Source organism: Anolis carolinensis, chromosome 2 (genome assembly GCF_035594765.1).
Source record: "Anolis carolinensis isolate JA03-04 chromosome 2, rAnoCar3.1.pri, whole genome shotgun sequence".
Classification (NCBI taxonomy): Eukaryota; Metazoa; Chordata; class Lepidosauria; order Squamata; family Dactyloidae; genus Anolis; species Anolis carolinensis.
Genome location: NC_085842.1, coordinates 30580040 through 30600785, shown reverse-complemented (window position 1 = coordinate 30600785; position 20746 = coordinate 30580040). Strand labels below are relative to the sequence as shown.

Below are 20746 nucleotides of genomic sequence, written 5' to 3'. Positions count from 1 at the left end.
AACCCAGTCTGCAGCCCAAATTGAACATCTTGCAACGTTGCAGTGCATCAGCCATCTCCAGCACCTGCAGCTCTTTTACCTTCGCAAACATCCCAGGCACACCATGGGGGCTCAGGTTTGCCATGCTCGGCGTCTGGATGCCGCAGCTTAAGCAAGGCCTGGATTGGAATTCGGCTGGCCAGGTAACCCACAGATGTGTAGGGCTCCTGGATCTGTGAGATTGGGTAGATACCAGACAGGATCTAAAAAGAACATAAGAGAAAGGACATGTCAATTGTTGGAGCTGCAGATGTCATCTATCATCTGGTGGATGGCAAACTAAGAAACCAGTTGCTGGGAGGTGTAGTACTATATCATCTAGAGGTCTGCGTGATTCCCATCCCTAAAATCCTGAGACCAGATGCTGCTAGGCTACAATTTCCATCCTAATGCTGGCTGGGGCTCCTGGCAGTTGCAGCCCGGGGACATTGAGAGGTCAATATAATTCCCACCATGCTTTACATGAGCACTGTCTACAATTATATCCAGACAGAGCACAATATTTATTTCAACTGGATATCTGCTCTTGTACGGGCTCCCCTTCTCCTCTCCAATCCCCTTCTCCCACCCTGGTTCCTAAAATAGAGTTTTTCACAGGAATGCCCACCTTATATATCTTGGTCCCGTCTGCTTTGCCTTAATAATAAGCACTATTATAGAAGTTTACCTGTTGCTTCCTGTCAACCAGGGAAGGAAAGATGAGTCCAGGGCAGTCACATAGTTTGACAGTGGGCGTCAGAAAGTAGGTCTGGAAGTATTTGGTATGGCCTGGAGTGCGGGAGACGCTAACCACTTTGTGGCCCACAAGCCCATTTATAAGCGAGGACTTGCCCACGTTGGGGAAGCCTGGGAGGAGGAATCAACAGGATGAAGTCAACATTCAGAAAAGATCAATCATAGCCACCCTCTGGAAATAATCTTTCTCTCGCTAACATGCTACTATCTATCAAAGTCACTTTCCTGCATCTAAGCAAGACGAGAAAGCCTACAATCATATAATTAAATGTTTAATTATGCCACTGCTTTCATGGACAGGGTACCTGGACAGGTAATGCAGGTTAGTCTCCAGGGTAAGAGGCTTTAAAGGGCAAAGAGGGAAAGGAAAATATGGTCAAATCCCAGTATCTCTAAAAAGGTGTAAAAAATGTTTAAGTCTAGAGTGCACACAGCCATGGTGATGAATGCTGGGAATTTCTGTTCAATATTTTGTGACTTCCAGTTCTGGCTTACTTTGATTCTATGCCCAAAGTTGTTCCTTATAAGGCTTAATTTCCAGACCTTGACCATCATCACTGCCCTTCTATAAACAAGTTCCAGCTTGAAAATCCTTCTGAAACTGTGGTGCTCAGAACTACACAATATTGCAAGTAGTATCTGAAAAAAGCAGCATAAAGTGGCACTACTACTTCCCTTATTCTTTACGCAGCACTCTGTTGATGAAGCCTAGCACTACATTGGCTTTTTTGGCACCCAATTCACATTGACTCATGATTTGCTTGGTTCATGGGGCTCTTCAGACACATTGAACTCTAAATTGCAACATAATGAGAGTTGTAATGATTACACATCAGGGAAGTACTGTTTGGGGAAGGCTGACTTTACTTTAGCCATTGTTCATTGTTGTTTTCCTACTCTCTTTCCCCTGAACTGCTAACAGCTTGCATTAAGCACACCTAAGCTCATCAAAATAAATAGACTTTAAACGCCAGGCACAGGCTTAACCTCCAAGGTTCTTTTGAAAGTGAGGAAAGCAAGTATTTTTTTTAAAAAGGAACATGACTGGCCCACAAGTAGGTTTACGTATTGTTTTTAATATTAAGAGGCTGCTCGAATGGAAACAAAAATACTTCCATTTTCTCCATATTTACAATCTAAGCAAAAAAGTTGAGGACTAAAGGCTGCATGTGATGTAATGTAAGTGCTTGTGGATCTGAAAATAAGTTATTATAATAATTCCACTGTTCATGTTATTTCTTTCCTCCTCTTTCCTACTGCTCTGAACTGGAACTGGTTATTTAATTTTGTCAGCTGATACAGAAGATATCTGAACAGAACTATTGTTCTTTTTTTAAACTCAGTCATAGGAGTCAGGGATATTCTACTGGTTCAAAATATCATCTGATTTGGGCTGGATCTACATTGCCATATAATGCAGTTTAGCTGCATAGAACTGGATTATATGGCAGTGTGGATTCATATAATCCAGCTCAATGCAGTTAAACAACATTCTGAAACTGTATTACTTGGCAGTGCAGATCCAACCTTGGATGGGAGGCTGATTTTATATTTTTAAACATGGAGAGAATCAACAATTTGAAAACTTTTGACAACACATTGAATCAACAGTTACTTTTATCTTCATTCTAGCACCCTAAAACACAATCAAAAACCATCCCAGTGTCTACTGAGTCTAATCAGATTATGTGCAACTTCTTCCCACATTTTGGCTTCAGATTATTCACTAAATACAGATTTCATATTTTTCAACACAGGTCACTTGCCCTTCCTCCACTGCCGCTACTTTGTTTTCTTGACAAAGAGTTCTGAAGAATTTAAAAGCATGACTATTGTTTTTAATCATTCGGTTGATCAGGAGCCCCCGGTGGTGCAATGGGTTAAACCCTTGTGCCGGCAGGACTGCTGACCAACAGGTTGGTGGTTCGAATCAGGGAAGAGCAGTTCAGTTCCCTCTGTTAGCTCCAGCTCCCCACGTGGCAGCATGAGAGAAGCCTCCCACAAGGATGGTAAAACATCAAACATCTAGGCGCCCCATGGGCAATGTTCTTAGCAGGGATAATTAGCAGGCAGCTAATTATCTCATACCAGAAGTGACTTGCAGTTTCTCAAGTCGCTCCTAACATGAAAAGAAAGATTTGGTGGGCCCAAGAAAGAAAGTTCCAATATGGATTCCAGCAAACATTGACCTATATCTGATCATGACACAATCCTCACCTACACAGCCTATCGTCAAGATCCCATCCTTGTAGATTTCCTGGCAGAACCCTCCGGCTTCCATAGCCACATCTGTCTGGTGCTCTACCAGCACTGCAGCGCTTTCGTCGTCTTCTTCAGAGTCTTCGGAGTCCTCAAGCGGCAGGCGTGCGCAAGCTGCATCCCGCTCAATTTTCTCCTTCCAGCTACTCAGGTCCACTGGAAGAAAGAGAGTGATGATACACACAAACAAAGACCTGGCAGGAGTTAGATTTAGGTTTCAAAATGGAAGACTATGAATGCTTATTACTGTGGTGCCATTGGGTCAGCCTACACTCATGGTGATCCTATGAATGAGAAACCTTTAAGAGACCCTGTTAGGACAGGTTTAGTTAGGATTTGCAAATTCGGGACAGTGGCTTCTTGGATTAAGTCAATTTATCTTGAGAGTAAAAGTTTGACTGAAGTAAGTGAGACATACTTCTGGCTGAACAGGAAGGTTTATGTATTCTGAACTAGATTTTTGTTTTGTTCATTTGCATGGTTTTCTCCTTTCTGTTGAAATTGTCCACGTTTGTGGATTTCAGACTACACAGAGAAGCCATTGAAATCCACAGAAAGGAGGAAACCATGAAAATGAACAAAATATGTCTACCAGTATTTTAAAAACTCTAAAATCAGGACAGTAAATAAAGAACAACACCCTGAAAATAGGAGAATTCCAGACATGAAACAATCAGGGCCAGCTAACATCTCCCAACAAAGGATTCCCCCATGCAGGAATCAGCCAGGCTTAAGCTGCAAGGCTTTTTAATGCTAATCAAGGTGATTAATTGCAACATTTACACTTGCCTCCAACAGACAAGAGTTCTTTCTCCCACCCTGGACCTTCCACAGATATATAAGCCTCACCTGCCTAGTTTCCAAGAGACCTCAAAACCTCTTCCATAGATGTGGGCAAAATGTTCAGGAGAGAATACTTCTGGAACATGGCCATACAGCCCGGAAAACTCACAGTGGCCCATTTCTTATTTGACCTTAGGGTCCAGGTGTCAAAAACAGAGATGGGAGTTTAACTTTTCTTTGTAAAATGAAATAGTGCTGATCTTGATAAACATCTTAGTCGCAGCTTGAAGTACAGTGAACTCTTGCCATCTACTGAGGTTTGGTTCCAGAAACACCCCATCACCAAATCTGTGAGTGCTCTAGTCCAATTATATACAATGAATGGCATTATGAAATTGCATCTCCTATATAAAATAGCAAAATCAAGGTTTGCTTTGGGGAATTTTGGGGAGAGGGAAGATTTCCTAGCCTTGGGTAGTGGAATCTGTTGGCACAGAATTTGTAGCTACAGAAGGCTGACTGTAACAGCAAAGCTCAGAATAGATTGTTTATAGTTTCCATAATTCTCCAGTGGCCATGCTGGCTGGGAAATTTGGGGGCTTTATAGTCCAAACAAAGTAAGGTCTCCCAAGGCCTGAACATTCGACACAGCAGTACAAACAAGCATCTCACCTTTGCCAGCTGTGATGCTTTCGCAGGCACTCAGAAGTTGATCAGGCCCCATGGCTGTGCTCCATCCTTTGCGACGCTTCCGGCGCTTCTTAAACACTGAGAGCAGAGAAAATCCTCTTAAAACACTGGCAGAGGAACCTTCTTGGTGGCGATTCTCAAGCTGTGAAACTCACTGCCACCAGAGATGGGATGGTCCTCTCCCTGCTCCCCTTCTGTATCTGAACAAGCATTTGGTGACAGAAGTCTTTGGGAGAGTATATGTGGCATTTTTATTGTTCCTATCATGTTTCTAAATGATTTCATATGGTTTTAAAATAGTTTTAAAGTTACTGTTTTTAATAAAGAAAAGGCTTCTATCACCAATCTTTGTTTTCACAAGAAACATTTTTCAGAATCCAATGATCACAGGGTCAGAAAGTGAGGTGAAATCTTCTGAACAGGGGCAGACACCAAAAGAAACACCACAGGGGTGTTAACCCTTCCTTATGCTATATATATATATTTGGCTGAAGTTACACTTTAAAAATGTACCTGTTAAGAACAAACCTAAAGAACCTTCTTTTTGTAACTGACTGCCTATATTAGTTTTTATTTCATATTTTATTTCAACAAATTGATATGTTTCTAACTTGCAATCCTTGTTAATCACATGCCTTCATTTCTGACTAATGATGACCTTAAGATGAACTTATCACCGGGTTTTTATGGCAGGATTTGCTGGAGGGGTGCCCTTGCCTTCCTCTTGAAATTCGGACAGTGTGATTTGCCCAAGGTCACACAGTGGGTTTCCATGCTTGAATGGGGATTGGAATCCAGCATATTTTAGTTTTAAACCCTTACTGATTATTACTAAAACCTAAGGGAGGCATTTAAGCCTTCTAGAATGAGAAAATATGGTACATGTTGCATATCTCTTATCCAAAATGCTAGGAACCATACATGTTTTGAATTTCTGATTTCCCCCCAGATTTCAGAATACGTATATTTGCATGTACAAACATAATAAGCTATCTTGGAGATGGGACCCAAATCTAAATAAAAATTCATTCATGTGTCATATACACCTTATACATCTAGCTTGAAGTAATAGCCACTTTAAATCTCCTTTGGGAGGGATAAAGCAGGATATAAATAAACATAATAACAATGGGTTGCTGTGAGTTTTCCGGGCTGTATGGCCATTTCCCAGAAACATTCTTTCCTGACATTTTGCCCACATCTCTGGCAGGCATCCTCAGAGATTGTGAGGTCTGTTGGAAACTAAGCAGGATGGGTTTATATATCTGTAGAATGTCCAGGGAGAAAAAACTCTTGTCTGCTTGAGCAAGTGTGAATGTAGCAATTGATCACCTTGATTAGCCTCAAGCAGACAAGAGTTCTTTCTCTCACCCTGGACATTCCACAGATATATAAATCCCACTTTGCCTAGTTTCCAACATACCTCATAACCTCTGAGGATGCCTGCCATAGATGTGGGCAAAACGTCAGGAGAGAATGCCTCTGGGACATGGCCATACAGTCTGGAAAACTCACAACAACCCAGTTACTCTGGCCATGAAAGCCTTTGACAACACATAACAACAACAACAACAACAACAACATTTTAAATTATTTTGTGCAAGAAACAAAAATGGAGTACACTGAATCGTCTGGAAGAAAAGCTGGTGTATCTCAGCCACTCATGTGGGCAATTTTTTTTTTTTTTTGGAGGATGGTCAACCTATACAAATAAAGGTTGGGAAATCACCAAATGATGATAATGATGTCAAGAGAAAGGCTCATCAAGAGTATTAAGACTGTTGGATTGGGACCTCAAAAAGCCTGGATTTGGCCTCAAGGCCTAAAGTTCTCCATCCTGTTTTACATGATGGTAGAATCCAATGAGATTAGAAAAAGGAAGCCATGAAACTCATGCAGCCCGTTCGGCTTCCACCACAAAATGTACCGCATCAGGGCTTACATCCAGGGGAGGTGGAACAAGTCATCTAAGCTCTGAAAAAAGAGAAGGATTTGGCACAGGAAAAGAGTGGCCATAGGCAGCAAATATGAGGTGTCACGAAAGGAGAGGAAATGTTACTTCATTTGTTATTAATGTGTGTTTGGTTTTAGGAAAAGCTCTTATGGGACATTCTGCTTCATGTACCAAAATAACTTGGATGGCTTTAGATACTATGAGATTTGACCTAGATGGGAGTGAGGCGGCTGCCATGTGCTGCTCTGCCTCAGGCGGCAAAATATTTTGGCCAGGCTCTGGAGCAGATGGTGATGGGATTATTTATTTCCCTTTGAAAAAAATTGTATACTATGATCGGAAAATAGTTTACCATGTATTAAAACAATAAGGCACACATTTTTTTTAAAGGCTAGGCACAGGATTTACAGAAAAAGGAGAATTAACTCCTGATCTTGCCAGTTGTGTGGGAAGGGACTTGTTTGCAGTAGTTTACTAATAGGCACCTACCAATAGGCAGAAACTTTTAAGACAGCCTCCATATTCAGGTTTGGAAAGAAGAAGTAATGTATGTTCATGTTATGTTATCCCACTGTAACACTTCCTCTAATGCACAGATTTTTAAATTGTGGGTCCCAATCTCAAACCCTCAATGTTGGGGTCATGAAAAATTTGGCAACAATATAGGGTTCTTGAATGTCACTCACAGAACTCTGTTAGCAACAACGTGCAGTGTTTACAGTGGACTCTGTAGAAAATGCTTCAGCTATACTCCACAGAAAGGGAAATTAGCCTGTTTAGGAAGCGTTGAAAATGCCGATTCATTTTAAAGAAATATTTTATTTTTATACACCTATTTTATATAGGTATGGGATTGTCTTAGGCAGAAAGAGATCACAAGTGGAAGAAGTTTTAAAAGTCTTTCTCTAATGCACAAACATAACTGCATTGGAAGTCAGCACCCACTGTTGACCCATGAGAAATTATGAGGCTTCAAAAAGTACCTGCGCTGGGATCTTGGTCATGTTGCGGGTAAGAGGTGAAGCAAACCACGTGGACCTCAGGGAACCGACTCTTGAAGTAGTGCTTCCAGGCCACCACCAAGGCTGGGGGTGCCAGGTCAATCTTGTTCAGCACGAGGATGAGGTTTCTCTTCATCTGCTTGGTCACAAAGTCATAGAGGGCTGGCGAAAAGTTGATGACCTGGATAGAAAAGATAATAAATGAGAGAAGACAGCCACATCATATGAATCATTTCTAGAGTGAGAACAGGACCATCTTTATCAATGATTTGGATGACAGAAATGAAGCCACTCTTATGAAATTTGCAGAGGATACCAAATTGGGAGGAAAGTGAATACCCCAGAGGAACGAATTAGAATTTAAAATGACCTGAACAGACTAGAGAGCTGGGCCAAAACTAACCAAATGAATTTCAACAGGGAGAAATGTATGGTACTAAACTTTGTCAATAAAAATGAAATGATCCCTGGCTTGAAAACACTCAGTGTGAAAGGGATCTCAAAGTTTTAGTAGACCATAAGGTGAATATGAGTCAATAGTGTGATGTGGGCAGCTAGAAAAACCAATGTGATTCTAGGCTGCATTAATAGGAGTGTAGTGTCTAGACTGAGGGATGGCCCTTGTGATCTCTTCCAACTCTTTGATTCTATACGGTATGACTTACTTCATTTTTTCTACATAATTGATATGATCAGAGCAGGGTGCCCACTCAGCCAGCCCACACATTTGGTTGTCTGTGGCCATTTCTATTTCATTGAAAAGGTACTTTTACTGCTTCTCTCTTGCATGTCTGCTAGTGGACACCATAGCATTAGAATTATTTCTAATATTCCAAAGTTGGCCTTGGCTATGTGAGAAATCTGCAACTCCCTTGAAAATGTCTAGTGCAAAATGTGCAGATGCCAACTTCTCCAATCAGATAGCTTGGGGTGTATCTCCCCCAGTATTGTAGCCTCCCCCACCAATGTTAATAATAATAATAACTTTATTTTTATACGCCGCCGCCATCTCCCCGAGGGGACTCGGGGCAGCTTACATGGGGCCAAAGCCCAGACAATACAATAACAAACATAAAACAAACCAAATAACAGAAGCCACACGCAAAATGAGAAATAAACATTAACATAAAAAAATAAAATAGCAAACATTAGTAAAACATGAATTAAAACACAACAATAGAATCATAAAAATGAACTAGGCAAAAGTGCGCTAAGCGAGTTTTGTAAACATGAGGTGGTTAATAAAGTGCTACAAGATTGTGGGAGAGCACCTTGGAGTGGGGTGGACCCTGTGGCTATATCAGAAAAATTAACAATGCAAAAGTGTAATCGATCAAGAAGCGGTCACTGATACAAAATTTATCCTGCAGATGGACAGTTCTTATCCAAAATGTGAAGAGCCAGGTTTTCAGGCTCTTCCTAAACGCTACTAAGGTGGTAGCTTGCCCAATTTCCCTGTTGCAGAAACCCCATCATCCCTTACTGTTGACCATGTTGGTTATTATTGGTGGCTAGCACTTAAGCAACACAAGGAGTGCCCCAAGTTGTCCACAGAAATATGGATGCCTCCTGGGAGATTTAACAGTTTGCAAATGCCTATATATTACAAAATAAAATTCATTAAGTGCTATCCTCTGCTTTTCTTCAGTTCAAATATATGCAAGCCATGTCTTGTGGATGTAACTGGATTACAACTCTCATAACCCCTGAATGATGAAATAAAGTTGCACTCTTAACATTTGGAAGACCATGGATTGTCTATTTCTGCTTTAGTTAGAGACTACAATAATGTATGGTAATGTGACTTCCAGATGATGGCAATGGTTGGCCAAAGCTGCTCCCAGAAGCTCTATGAGAAGGAATTACGGAGGCAAGTTCCAGCCAGTGGATTTCTCCCTGGATCTAGAAGTAGAAGGGGGGGGGGGGTTACTCACAACCCCCTCCCAAAAAATCTAACTACCTGTGCTGTGACCATGGAAACTAAGCAGGCAAATGCAAAAGAAGCAGGAAAGTTTATTTAAGAACAATAAGCCTGCCACAAGGTTTTCTTTAATTATCTTTTTATTCTGACATTAACTGATTATAATTAAAGAAATTATAATCAGTGAATGTGCTGATATTGCCTGCTTTTTGAACTAAGTATTAAGAGAAATTGGAAGGACTACTTTAAGAATATCCTGCATATGTAAAAAGCTTAGCTGCATGGCGTAGTAAATGGATGAAGAGTTTAGCAACATTAACCCTTGAAAATTATAAATGTATTTATATCATATTCAGTTTGAAAAAACACTTTGAAAAAGATGCTAAATTAGATAGGTATATATGAGATAAGTTGGATATATATTAGAAAAGATTAATTGTACTCATATATAAATCTAGTTGATATCCATGTTGGAACAGTAGATAATGAGAAAGAGTTAGAAAAATCGGGGAAGGTTGTCTATTTACAAAAAAGAAAGAACTTATTATTTTACATTTCTTATGACAGATGGCCTCTAAAAATAGATTTAGCTTTTTGATTAAATATGTTAGTTAATGAAAGTAATAAGACTAATAGTTTGATTTGATAAAATTACAAACACCTTACTCGATGTTTGTAGAAAACAATTATAATTTTTTTTATAAATTTGGATTTTGAGTATTAGTATATACATTTTTTAGAGAGGACAGTAGCTATAAAATGAGAGTGCTATAAACTGATTATATGTTTATAATCTGCTGAAAAGAATAGGGAATGTCACCTTTATCTTACTGCATTTTTGTCTCTTCTATTATTTCCTCTCCCATCCCCTTTTTATCTTCTTTCTGTATTTCTTTTTCTGTGCTACTATTAATGGATTTCAAAATAAAAATATTTCTTAAAGCGTAATGTTTCGTTCTATCACCAGGTGTCACTATAATGCTGTTTTCTATCTCTAGGTCAGTGGTTCTCAACCTGTGGGTCCCCAGATATTTTGGCCTTCAACTTCCAGAAATCCTAACAGCTGGTAAACTGGCTGGGATATCTGGGAGTTGTGGGCCAAAACACCTGGGGATCCGCAGGTTAAGAACCACTGCTGTAGGTGAATAGAGGCTGTGAGAGGATGAATGAAACTTTAAAAGCCAGGGAGAACATACAACACACAAACCAGCGATCACAGATGAGAACAGCAACTGAGTATAATTTTTTAAAAAATACATTCTAAATTGCCAGAATAAAATCAGCCATCAGTGTTTTAAAACAGCAACTACTGGATTATATATTATTCCATGTGAATTGTTCTAGGAATTCATATAAAACTCTTATCCTAGGAACACAGCTTTGAAAAGATACTTGTTTGGACTACAATATCCAAACTATACAGCCAGAATAAACTCTGGGGATTTTGGGAGATATAGTCCAAACAAGTACCATCCTCAAGCCATGCACAAGATAGGTATGAAGAGAGATTTCTTTGGCTTTAGTTACTACTGAATACACTTCACTCAAGAGCTGCATATAAAATGCACCACCCTCTGTGAAATAACTAGACGATATCATAGAATGTGTTTTCTGCTTGAGTTCTTGAAAGGAGTACATAAAGGCTTCCTGCTTGGTGAGTCAAAGCACATGAAAGGGTTTCTTAAACTGAGCCAACAGTCTGCATGAACAGAAGCCAGCAAGAACTGGCAGTCAAATCATCAACAGGGAGCCCTTACCGGGTGCCGGATGTCTGTAATGAGCAACACGATGTCCGACATCTCCAATACTCGCCACAGCTGCCTCCAGGTCTGTATGAAAAAACAGAAGATTAGAAAAGATCTCTGTGCCATTGTGCCCGTCAGTCACTAAATTTATTCATCAGTGCTGGCTCAGGGATTCTGAAAGCAGTGGTTCACAATGGTTATGAAAGTGGGAAATAAGGGCTCTGCTGCCCCAAATAATAATTATTGTATACCCCACCGAATTTGTAGTGTTGCAGACAGTGAAAAACATTGCACACCTAGAACTCTTGTGTTTGCTATGTTTGCATTCCCTTGGTCACTTTGCCTGCTCCTTTTTAACATGCAAAAAATGTATTTCTGAAATTTTGAGTTACTAAAAAACTAGAAAATGAAGAGGGGAAAAGCTTGTTTTCTGCTGCTTTGGAGTCTAGGACATGGAGCAGTGGATTCAAATTGCAGGAATAGAAATTTCACCTAAACAATAGTAAGAACTTCCTGATGGTGAGAGCTGTTTGGCAATGGAATATGCTGTCCAGGAGTGTGGTAGAGTCTCCTTCTTTGGAGGTTTTCAAGCAGGCTAGATGGCCATCTGTTGGGAGTGCTTTGATTGTGTTTTCCAGCATGGCAGAATAGGGCTGGACTGGATGGCCCTTGGGAGTATCTTTCAACTTTACGATTCTATGATTCTAAGAAACTGAATCATCCACTCTGTTTTAGCTTGGGCCTCTTCAGCCTTTTTAACGTATCTACACCTTTCACAAAGCTTGAGATCAGAACTGGTATCCCCACAATATAAATTGCAAAGACATTAAGATTTTATTTTGGAAACAAACATGCAAAGTCACATTTTGTATGTATCAGAGATTGATGAAAGTGGGCTAAAAAGTGGACTGATCAGAAGAACACCACACCACCTGAAACCCAAGCTTTCCCTTGAAACTTTGAAAGGCTCACCTCCAGATTGTGCTCAAAGTAACTTAGCTGGCTTGGCTGGAATGTAGTGTAGATATTCTCTAGATAATCCCGGAAGCATTTCTCCTCTCGAGCCAAAAGCTGCTCCTTGGTCATCTGGTAACTCCAGGGTGGACGTTTTGGAAAATCCAATACTGAGAGAGAAGAGAAAGTAAGGACCAGTTGGGATATATAGACAAAACTTCACTAGAATCCCAATTTTGCACTATGCTAGTGTAAAAGTCCCTTAGTTGCTCCTTGTCAAATGTTTCTCACTTTACCTCCTTTGAACTTTCATTGCACTGTAAAGCAATAACAAGGTCAAAGGAACCCAAGAGAGTCCTGTGACACTCAAAAGGATTGTATTTCAGCACACTGAACCTCCTTTCGATGCATATCTGGTCCTCTACAATAACTACTTTGAGGTCAGTGACAAGGTGTTCTGGGGAACCGAGATGTTTCCCCAATGCCTCCCACACCACATTGCTATTGATTTGACAGATGGTTTCGCAGGCACCTTCCTTATTTCTGAACAATCCTCCCATGCCTGCTTTCCTTGGCATACATGCAGACAGAAAGATATAATTCTGCACTTCACATAAATCCTTCATACGTGTTTCTGTAAGCATCAGTGGTTCCCGACCTGTGATCCATAGACCATCAGTGGTCCTCAAGAACTAAAATATGGTCCGTGGCCTCACAGTTACTACACCATTGCAATGAGAGCGACTGGTCTTGCGAAACCTAGTGTCGAGACAATGGAGATGTCGGGAGGGGAGAGGCTGACTACAGGTGTGACAAGGCTCCTGACTGCTGTTTCTCCTCCTCCTCCCCCTCCCTCCCCCTGAGTGGAGCCATTCCATGTGGTGCCTGGGAATGGGGGCGCCTTGGTGTCTACATTTTAGGCCTGTTCCTGGAGTTATTTGGGGTGCTGATTCAGAAAATTGCATTGGACAGACCACATCAGCTCTTTATTATTATTAAATATGGTTTTCTGTGGGTGAGCAGATGGCAACTATTGGATGGTTTTCTATCAGAAACTAGAGCTGATGTGGTCTATCCAATGCAGTTTTCTGACTTAGCACCCCAAATAACCAAACCGAATCTAAAGTTGACCAAAAACTGATTCGTAACTGTTTTGGTACTAATGTCAAAAAATGGTTGAGGACCACTCGTATAATCATATGGTAGCATGGAAAACTTTATAAAGAATGATACATACAAAAGTGGTTAAATAGAATATCGTCCATAGCTCCACATGGCATAACATTAGCAAGAGGGGACACAAAGGAAGATACAGTCAGTATTCCACATTCACTGCGATTAGGGGGTGCAGGATCCCCATGAAAGTGAAAAAACCCCAGCAAATTTCAAAACATGTTTTTAAAAAAGAAATGTGACAACACCTGCCTAGGAATCTCTAGGTCTTCCAGCACAACTCTAGGAACAGCTTTGTCAGAATTTGGCCACAGAATTGTGCTGGAAGGCATATGAGATTTCTAGACAATTATTATCTCTAGGAATGTCTAGGGACCTCCAGCAAGGCTCTGTAGAAGGCATGGGCAAACTTGGGTCCTCCAAGTGTTTTGTTCTTCAACTCCCACCATTCCTTACAGCCTCAGGCCCCTTCCTGAAGGGGCTTGAAGCTGTGAGGACTGGTGAGAATTGAAATCCAAAACACCCGGAGGGACCAAGTTGGCCCAGGCCTGCTCTATAGACAATTTTTGCAATATGTTCTGCAATAAGTTGACTGTTGAGACTTCATACAGTACCTAGCCCGTCCGCCCCCCCACACACACACAGACAATCACATACAAATTGTGCTTTCCAGAACACTCTTCTGCATCATCCATCCACTAAGCTACTTTTCCTGGATCACCACGGTTTACCTGAGCCAGTTTTGTAAATATCTTCTATGTCTACTTCTGTCTCAGCTTCTGGCACGGGCTCCAAAATCTTTTCCCTGGCAATCTTTTTTCTCCGCTCTATTTCTTCTTTGCTGTCCCGATCAAAGTGCAGCCGGTATCTGACAGAAGGAGAAGAACAAGGGAAATTAGGTAGGGATTATAAAATGGAAGCATATTTGGCTGAAACATGCAGCTTGGCCTCCCATCTCAACTCTAGAACTAGCCACTTTGGGTCTCGAGAGAAAAGTAAGTTCAAAATAGGCAATACTAGACACATGTAGGTTAATTTCAGGATCATAGTGGGATAGATAATTATTGGGATGGAGAATCACAGGATCGTAGTGGGATGGAGAACGAGTATCATTCAGAAGAAACATCAATTGTTGCTACGAGACTGACCAATTATTGGATAATAGAGGTATAATTCAAACACATCTGGAAAATTAGAGTCCCTCCGTGACAATGCAACAGTATCTACTCAGAAACCAGAAGCAATGTTAACTATGATTCCTGATTGTCCAAGTTCTTTGTATTGCATGAGAAAGATAGGCACAAACAGAGGGCATAAGACAGAAATGTGACAAGAAGAAGATGCATCAGGCAAATCCTTTTTGGGACCGTCTTCCATCTGGATATGTATATCCTCACTGTGAAAGACCATGCGGATTCAGAATAGGTCTCTGTAATCATTTATGGACCCACCACCAAGACTCTACCCTTGGAAAACAATCATTCTCGGTCATGTGGAATTACCTATGATTATGATGATGATGATGACGACGACGGTGATGTTTTAAAAACATCTACAAGGTAAGTATAAAATGTGTCTGGTATGCAACTATAAAATGCAAAGTTTCTGTATGCAACTGAATATTAGATTTTAATGGGGCCAGGCTTAACACAGCGGGCTAAACCGCTAGCTGCAGAAAAATCCTGCTGATCGAAAGGTCGGCAGTTTGAGCATGGGTCAGGGTGAGCACCCAGCATTAGCCTCAGCTCCCTACCAACCTCGCAGATCGAAAGCAGAAAGATGAGTAGATAAATAGGCACCGCTTTTAGCAGGGAGGTAATAAAGGTGCCCTTGAGGACATTGATCGAGAAGACGTCTAAGAATGACAAGGCTACTCAGCATGGAAGATGGCGTGGCAGCACCCCCCCCCTTCCCCCCCATGGCCGGAGTCAAGCACATCCTCCAAGATGCTGGTAATAAGATGGGAAATGCCTTTACCTCTGTCTGTGTATTATTTGTTCTTATTAATTGTATAAAAGCATTGAATGCTTGCCATATGTGTGTTCTGTAATAAGCGCTGAATCCCCTCAGGGAGATAGAGCGGAATATAAATAAAGTAATTCAACTAGACTGACAACTGAGGAGAGAGTCACATCAGGAATTTTTAGCTGGAAATCTAACCCATCTCTCTCTTTCTTACCATATTACAATTAGCCATAGAGGACCTCCGAACGGATTAAGGCAACCCAACATCCTACACAAATCCTGTGAGTGGAGTCTTCGTTTGATTTTGCTGATAAACAAGCTATGTGCCTTTAACTCATTTTCGTCTTATAGAACCTTAAGGTGAACCTATTATTGGGGTTTCCTGGCATTATTTGTTTCAATACAGTTTACCCTTGCTTTATTCATTGTATAGGGAAAGAGAATTAAGACAACTAAGTCATGATTTAAAAAAACAAAACAAAAATCTACCTGTATTCAGACAATGTGATAAACAACTCTATGACACTGTAACTATTTACAAACCCGTACTGCACTATATCATTGTCCCTCACTCTCTATGTTTTGATATTTTAATTCGACGGTTCCTTCGCTCTTCTCCTGCTCGTCCTGATTCTATTCATGGACCAATCTCAGAGATTTTGCACCAGTCACCCTCTGTATGTGTAGAAATTGATGTTCAGGTTTTTAAAGTAATGGTCGTGTTATGTTGTTTATATTTATATTGTTACATTGTTTTAAATTACTGATTGTATGTAAAATTATGTTGTTGCTGGCCTCGTCCCCATGTAAGCCCCCCCCTCTCCCGAGTCCCTTCGGGGAGATGAAGGCGGGGTACAAGAATAAAATTGTTGTTGTTGTTATTGTTGTTATTACTATTACTATTATGAGGCTGAGAGAGTGTGACTTGCCTAAAGTCAACCAGTGGAGTGCTTAGCGGCCTTGAGTCCCCACGGGGAGAAAGTGTGGCATAAATAAACATGATAATAATAACAACTACTGGGTTTCCATGGCTAAATGGAGATTCAAACTCTGATCTCCAGAGCTGGCTCTTAACTGCAAACTAAGATCCCAGATTTGGACAGAAATTACATCTATTGCTAGTTTGTTTACCTGCTTGGATGAGTGAGAGAACTGAATGGGCTGAATGTACGAATATGCAGCTCACTCCAGGTAAATCAGGATTAGCCAGAAATCTTGACTGATTATGTGCTCTCAGCCACCTGGCTTACCACTACACGCTTCTCTGCAACTATTTATTTATCCATGGCTTTTGACTAATGCCTCTCATGGTTTGAAGGCAATGTACAAAAGGTGAAAAGATTTAAGATTTAAAACACTAAGTACATGAATAAAAGCAGAATAAACATTGCTCTTTAAAAAATACTTTTAAACCACAAACAGTTAAAAATGTAAAGGAGAACAAAATGCATTGACATGGCAAATATTTAACATGTAAAGGTGCAATGAAATTATGGAATAGGATACAGGTTAGAAAACACTGTTATTTCTGTCTTTTCTCCCCCAAGGGACACTTTACTGCCCATCATGCAGTATGACTAAATGCCTCAACTTTTCCACATATTCCTAGAAGCATCATCTTTTTCTATCCTTCATGGAATGGGAAGAAGTGGTTTATAGTAAAAATACAAATCTGTACGATAAATGTAGATTGACCCCACCTTAAAAGACAGGGCTCAATGCTATGGAATCCTGGGATTTGTAGTTTTAAAAGGCCCTTAACCATCTTTGCCAAAGAGTGCTGTGGTTCACAAAACTACAAATCCCAGGATTCCATAGCATCGAGCCATGGCAGTTAAAGTGGTATCAAACTGCATTAAGTTTACAGTGTAGATGCTTCCTCAGATATCTCAGACAATGAAACAGTTGCCTGAATAAATTGTTAATCCCTATCCCGAGTGGGAGGAAAACAACATGGAATGAAGCATTTCATGACATGACATGGCAAAACCAATGGCTAAAAGAAACTTGTGAACCACAGGCAAGATCAGAATTTTTAGCCTTCCTGATGGAACCTGGCTTGATGTATCTCCTATGATCCATACAACCTGGAAAACAGAACAAAGTGTCTCTGACAAGAGTCAGTAAACACTTAAAACCCTACCAAGACATCTTAGCAATGTGACAGGTCTGGATTTTGTTTTCCACAGGAACTTTGAGCTGAAGTTGTCAAACTAGTTTCAGTGTGGCAAAAGAAACACTCAGACATGCCCAATCCCAATAGGATGCTTTCACAGTAGGTCAAAGTAAGAAATAGCAGATGGACTTGATTCCATGTCTTGTCAAAGACTTTCATGACCAGAATCACTGGGTTGCTGTGAGTTTTTTGGGCTATACGGCCATGTTCCAGAAGCATTCTCTTCTGATGGTTTGCCCACATCTACGGCAGACATCCTCAGAGGTTGTGAGGTCTGTTGAAAACTAGGCAAGTGAGATTTACATATCTTTGGAATGTCCAGGGAGGAGAAAGAACTCATGTCTGTTGGAGGCAAGTGTAAATGTTGCAATTGGCCAGCATGATTAGCAGTGAATAGCCTTGCAGTTTCAAAGCATGATTGCTTCCTGCCTGGGGGAATCCTTTGTTGGGATGTGTTACTGTCCCTGATTGTTTCCTGTCTGGAATTCCCCTGTTTTTTTAGTGTTCCTCTATATTTACTATCCTGATTTTAGAGGTTTTTAATACTAGTAGCCAGATTTTGTTCATTTACATGGTTTCCTCCTTTCTGTTGAAACTGTCCACATGTTTGTCGAGTTCAGTGGCTTCTCTGTGTAGTCTGACATGGTGGTTGTTAGAGTGGTCCAGCATTTCTGTGTTCTCAAATACTATTCTGTGTCCAGGTTGGTTCATCAAGTGCTCTGCTATGGCTGACTTCTCTGGTTGAGTTAGTCTGCAATGCCTTTCATGTTCCTTGATTCGCATCTGGGCAATGCTGCTGCGTTTGGTGATCCCGATGGAGACTTGTCCACAGCTGCATGGTATATGGGAAACTCCTTCAGAGGTGATAGGGTCTCCCTTGTCCTTTGCTGAATGTAACATTTGTCGGATTTTCCTAGTGGGTCTGTAGATAGTTTGTTGGTTGTGTGAAACTTGATTTCAGTTTCCTATATCCTTTGCTAAGTGTTGTCAATACGTTTGGAGAGAAAAATCCAGTTTGATTACATAGCAGTGCCCCTTCTGTCTCTATAAGAGCAACAGAATCTTGTGTTTAGAATAAAGGCAGTCCCCAAGTTATCAGTAAGATCATTTCTGTAAGTTTGTTCTTAAGCTGGATTTGTTTGTAAGTCAGAACAGGTGCACTTTGAAGTGTAACTCCACCCAAAAACAAATATTTCTTAGCTTTGGGTGGCATAGGGAAGGATTTATATCCCTGCGGTGCTAGTTTTTGCTGCCTTTCACCTCACTTTCTGTTCCTGTGAGAATTAGATTTTGGAAAATTCGCCCTTTTGTGGAAACAAGGACTGGAGACAAAGCTTCCGTAGAGACACCTTTCCCCCGTGATTACTCTTCCAGAAGTGAATTTCCCTTCCAAGGGAAGATTTCTCTCACTTCGGATGTTTGAGACTCTGGGACTGCCTGTAGTTGAAGCCCAGCATCCTGGATATTATTCCTATTTGACACCAGAGTAAGGTCTAATGATTTGATTGGAAAACTGTGAACTAAATCCCTGAGTTTGACTCTGAGATCCAAAAGAAAAACATCTACTTTGATGTTCTTTAGAAGAGGAAAGTGGGATATAAATAAAAGGAGGAAGAGAAGGAAAACAACAACCTTGTATTTACATGAACAAAATCTGATGCTATTAGACACAGCTACCAGTGGATAGAACTGGCTTCTTTAATGTTTTAGCAACCTTTACCTATAAGAAGATTAGCTCCACAGAAGGAGAATGATTTTCTAATTGTGTCAGAAGCAACTTGAGAACATACTGCAAGTCGCTTCTGGTGTGAGAGAATTGGCCATCTACAGAGACGTTGGCCAGGGGATGCCTGGATGCATTACCATCCTGCTGGGAGGCTTCTCTCATATCCCCCAAGCTAGAGCTGACAGACAAGAGCTCACCCCATCTCATGGATTCGAGCTGGCAACCTTCAGGTCAGCAACCCTACCTTCAGGTCAGAAGTCTAGCCAGCACAAGGATTATACCCATTGCACCACCGCAATGAAAGGAGAATGATATGACAATGTTTATAGTTATTTTCTTAATGGTGGACACAAGCTTGGTGGGGAAAAACAGGAGCTGCTCCCTTCCAGGTTTCCTGGGATTAGAAATACAAGAAGCTTGCGAAAATGAAAATCCATGAACAAAAAAACCCACTGCATTTTTTACTCACAGAACATATCTCACAGTGGAGAACCTATAGATTTCTAAAGAGAGCATTTTAATCAAATCTTTGAGTAATCAAAACCATAAAACTTACAAATGTGGAGGGTTGACTGTACCTCCTAATGTGATAATATTCACAAGGTGGAATATAAATTTCCACACGGTCTTCACCTCAAGTTCTTTCTTAGGCACATGAAAAACTTCTTTTAACATTGCTCCTCTCTTTTTCTTAAGAGTTATGTAGTTGCAAGAGTGAGAACCATACTGACAAAAATGGAACGAACAATTAGCTGCAGAGAATTCTAGGAAACAGAAAAACGGGTGACTCATTCTACATCACTGTGTCACAAACGGAAGTTATCACATCTAAGCTATTGAGGTTCAGCGCTTTCTGGCCACATAAATTGCACCTCACTCACAATGAGTAAGCCCCAGCTTAGATCCTTTCTTATGTACCACCGACAGATAATGAAAGAAGGAGTGAATGAGTGAGTCATCAAATCAGGACATACATGGAATGTCAGATGACTATCAATGTCATGAAAGTGATCTACACACTTCAAAGTGCAGAGCCTCCATAGGTTGAGCACATTGGATACTGCTGTTAAATCTGGAGTAAAACTCAAACTGGATTCATCACCTCACTGACATGAGAACCACCCATGTGCGGGCCTTTTCTATTGTTGCTCCCCGGATCTGGAATTCCCTTCCGGAGGAGATCCAGCAACCACCCACTCTGGCTTCCTTCAAAAAGCTGCTCAAAACCTGGCTCTTCCGCTGCACCTTTGGATAACCGAGCCCATAGCTAAAGTAGTTGCACAGGCCATCTCTTTGACTTGAAACACTGCACCTTATTCCTCTGCCCCAAAGCATCTGAGAATATCACATTGCACTTTAGTTCTAGCGACGATTAATTTTTGGGGTTGATTTGTCTGCCCATTTAATTAGAGAATGTTTTCCCATGATTATTGATACCTTGCTGAGGACTTCTGCCACAAAGCTACCTTCTCCATGTAGCCCTCTATTTCGGCCTAGAATTGTTTAGCTCCTTGTTTTTAACATGTGATGTATGTATTGATTGTATGACTGCTTTTCATGTTTGATTTTACAATGTGTAATTTGTCACTGTTTTTATTATTGCTGTGAGCTGCCCCGAGTCTCTT

At 40.8% G+C, this 20746-nt stretch overlaps 1 protein-coding gene across 1 annotated transcript in view; it reads right to left on the bottom strand.

Annotated features, from left to right (window-relative positions):
- Positions 1-20746, bottom strand: part of gnl1 (G protein nucleolar 1 (putative)) — a 38529-nt gene that overhangs the window by 1792 nt on the left and 15991 nt on the right. Inside the window, exons 3-10 of the mRNA XM_003217943.4 lie at positions 13986-14122; positions 12100-12251; positions 11140-11211; positions 7444-7642; positions 4489-4584; positions 2992-3189; positions 707-885; positions 80-242 (exon numbers count right to left, since the gene is read on the bottom strand). Coding sequence (XP_003217991.1) covers positions 80-242; positions 707-885; positions 2992-3189; positions 4489-4584; positions 7444-7642; positions 11140-11211; positions 12100-12251; positions 13986-14122 — 1196 coding nt within the window. The remainder of the gene's footprint in view (positions 1-79; positions 243-706; positions 886-2991; positions 3190-4488; positions 4585-7443; positions 7643-11139; positions 11212-12099; positions 12252-13985; positions 14123-20746) is intronic.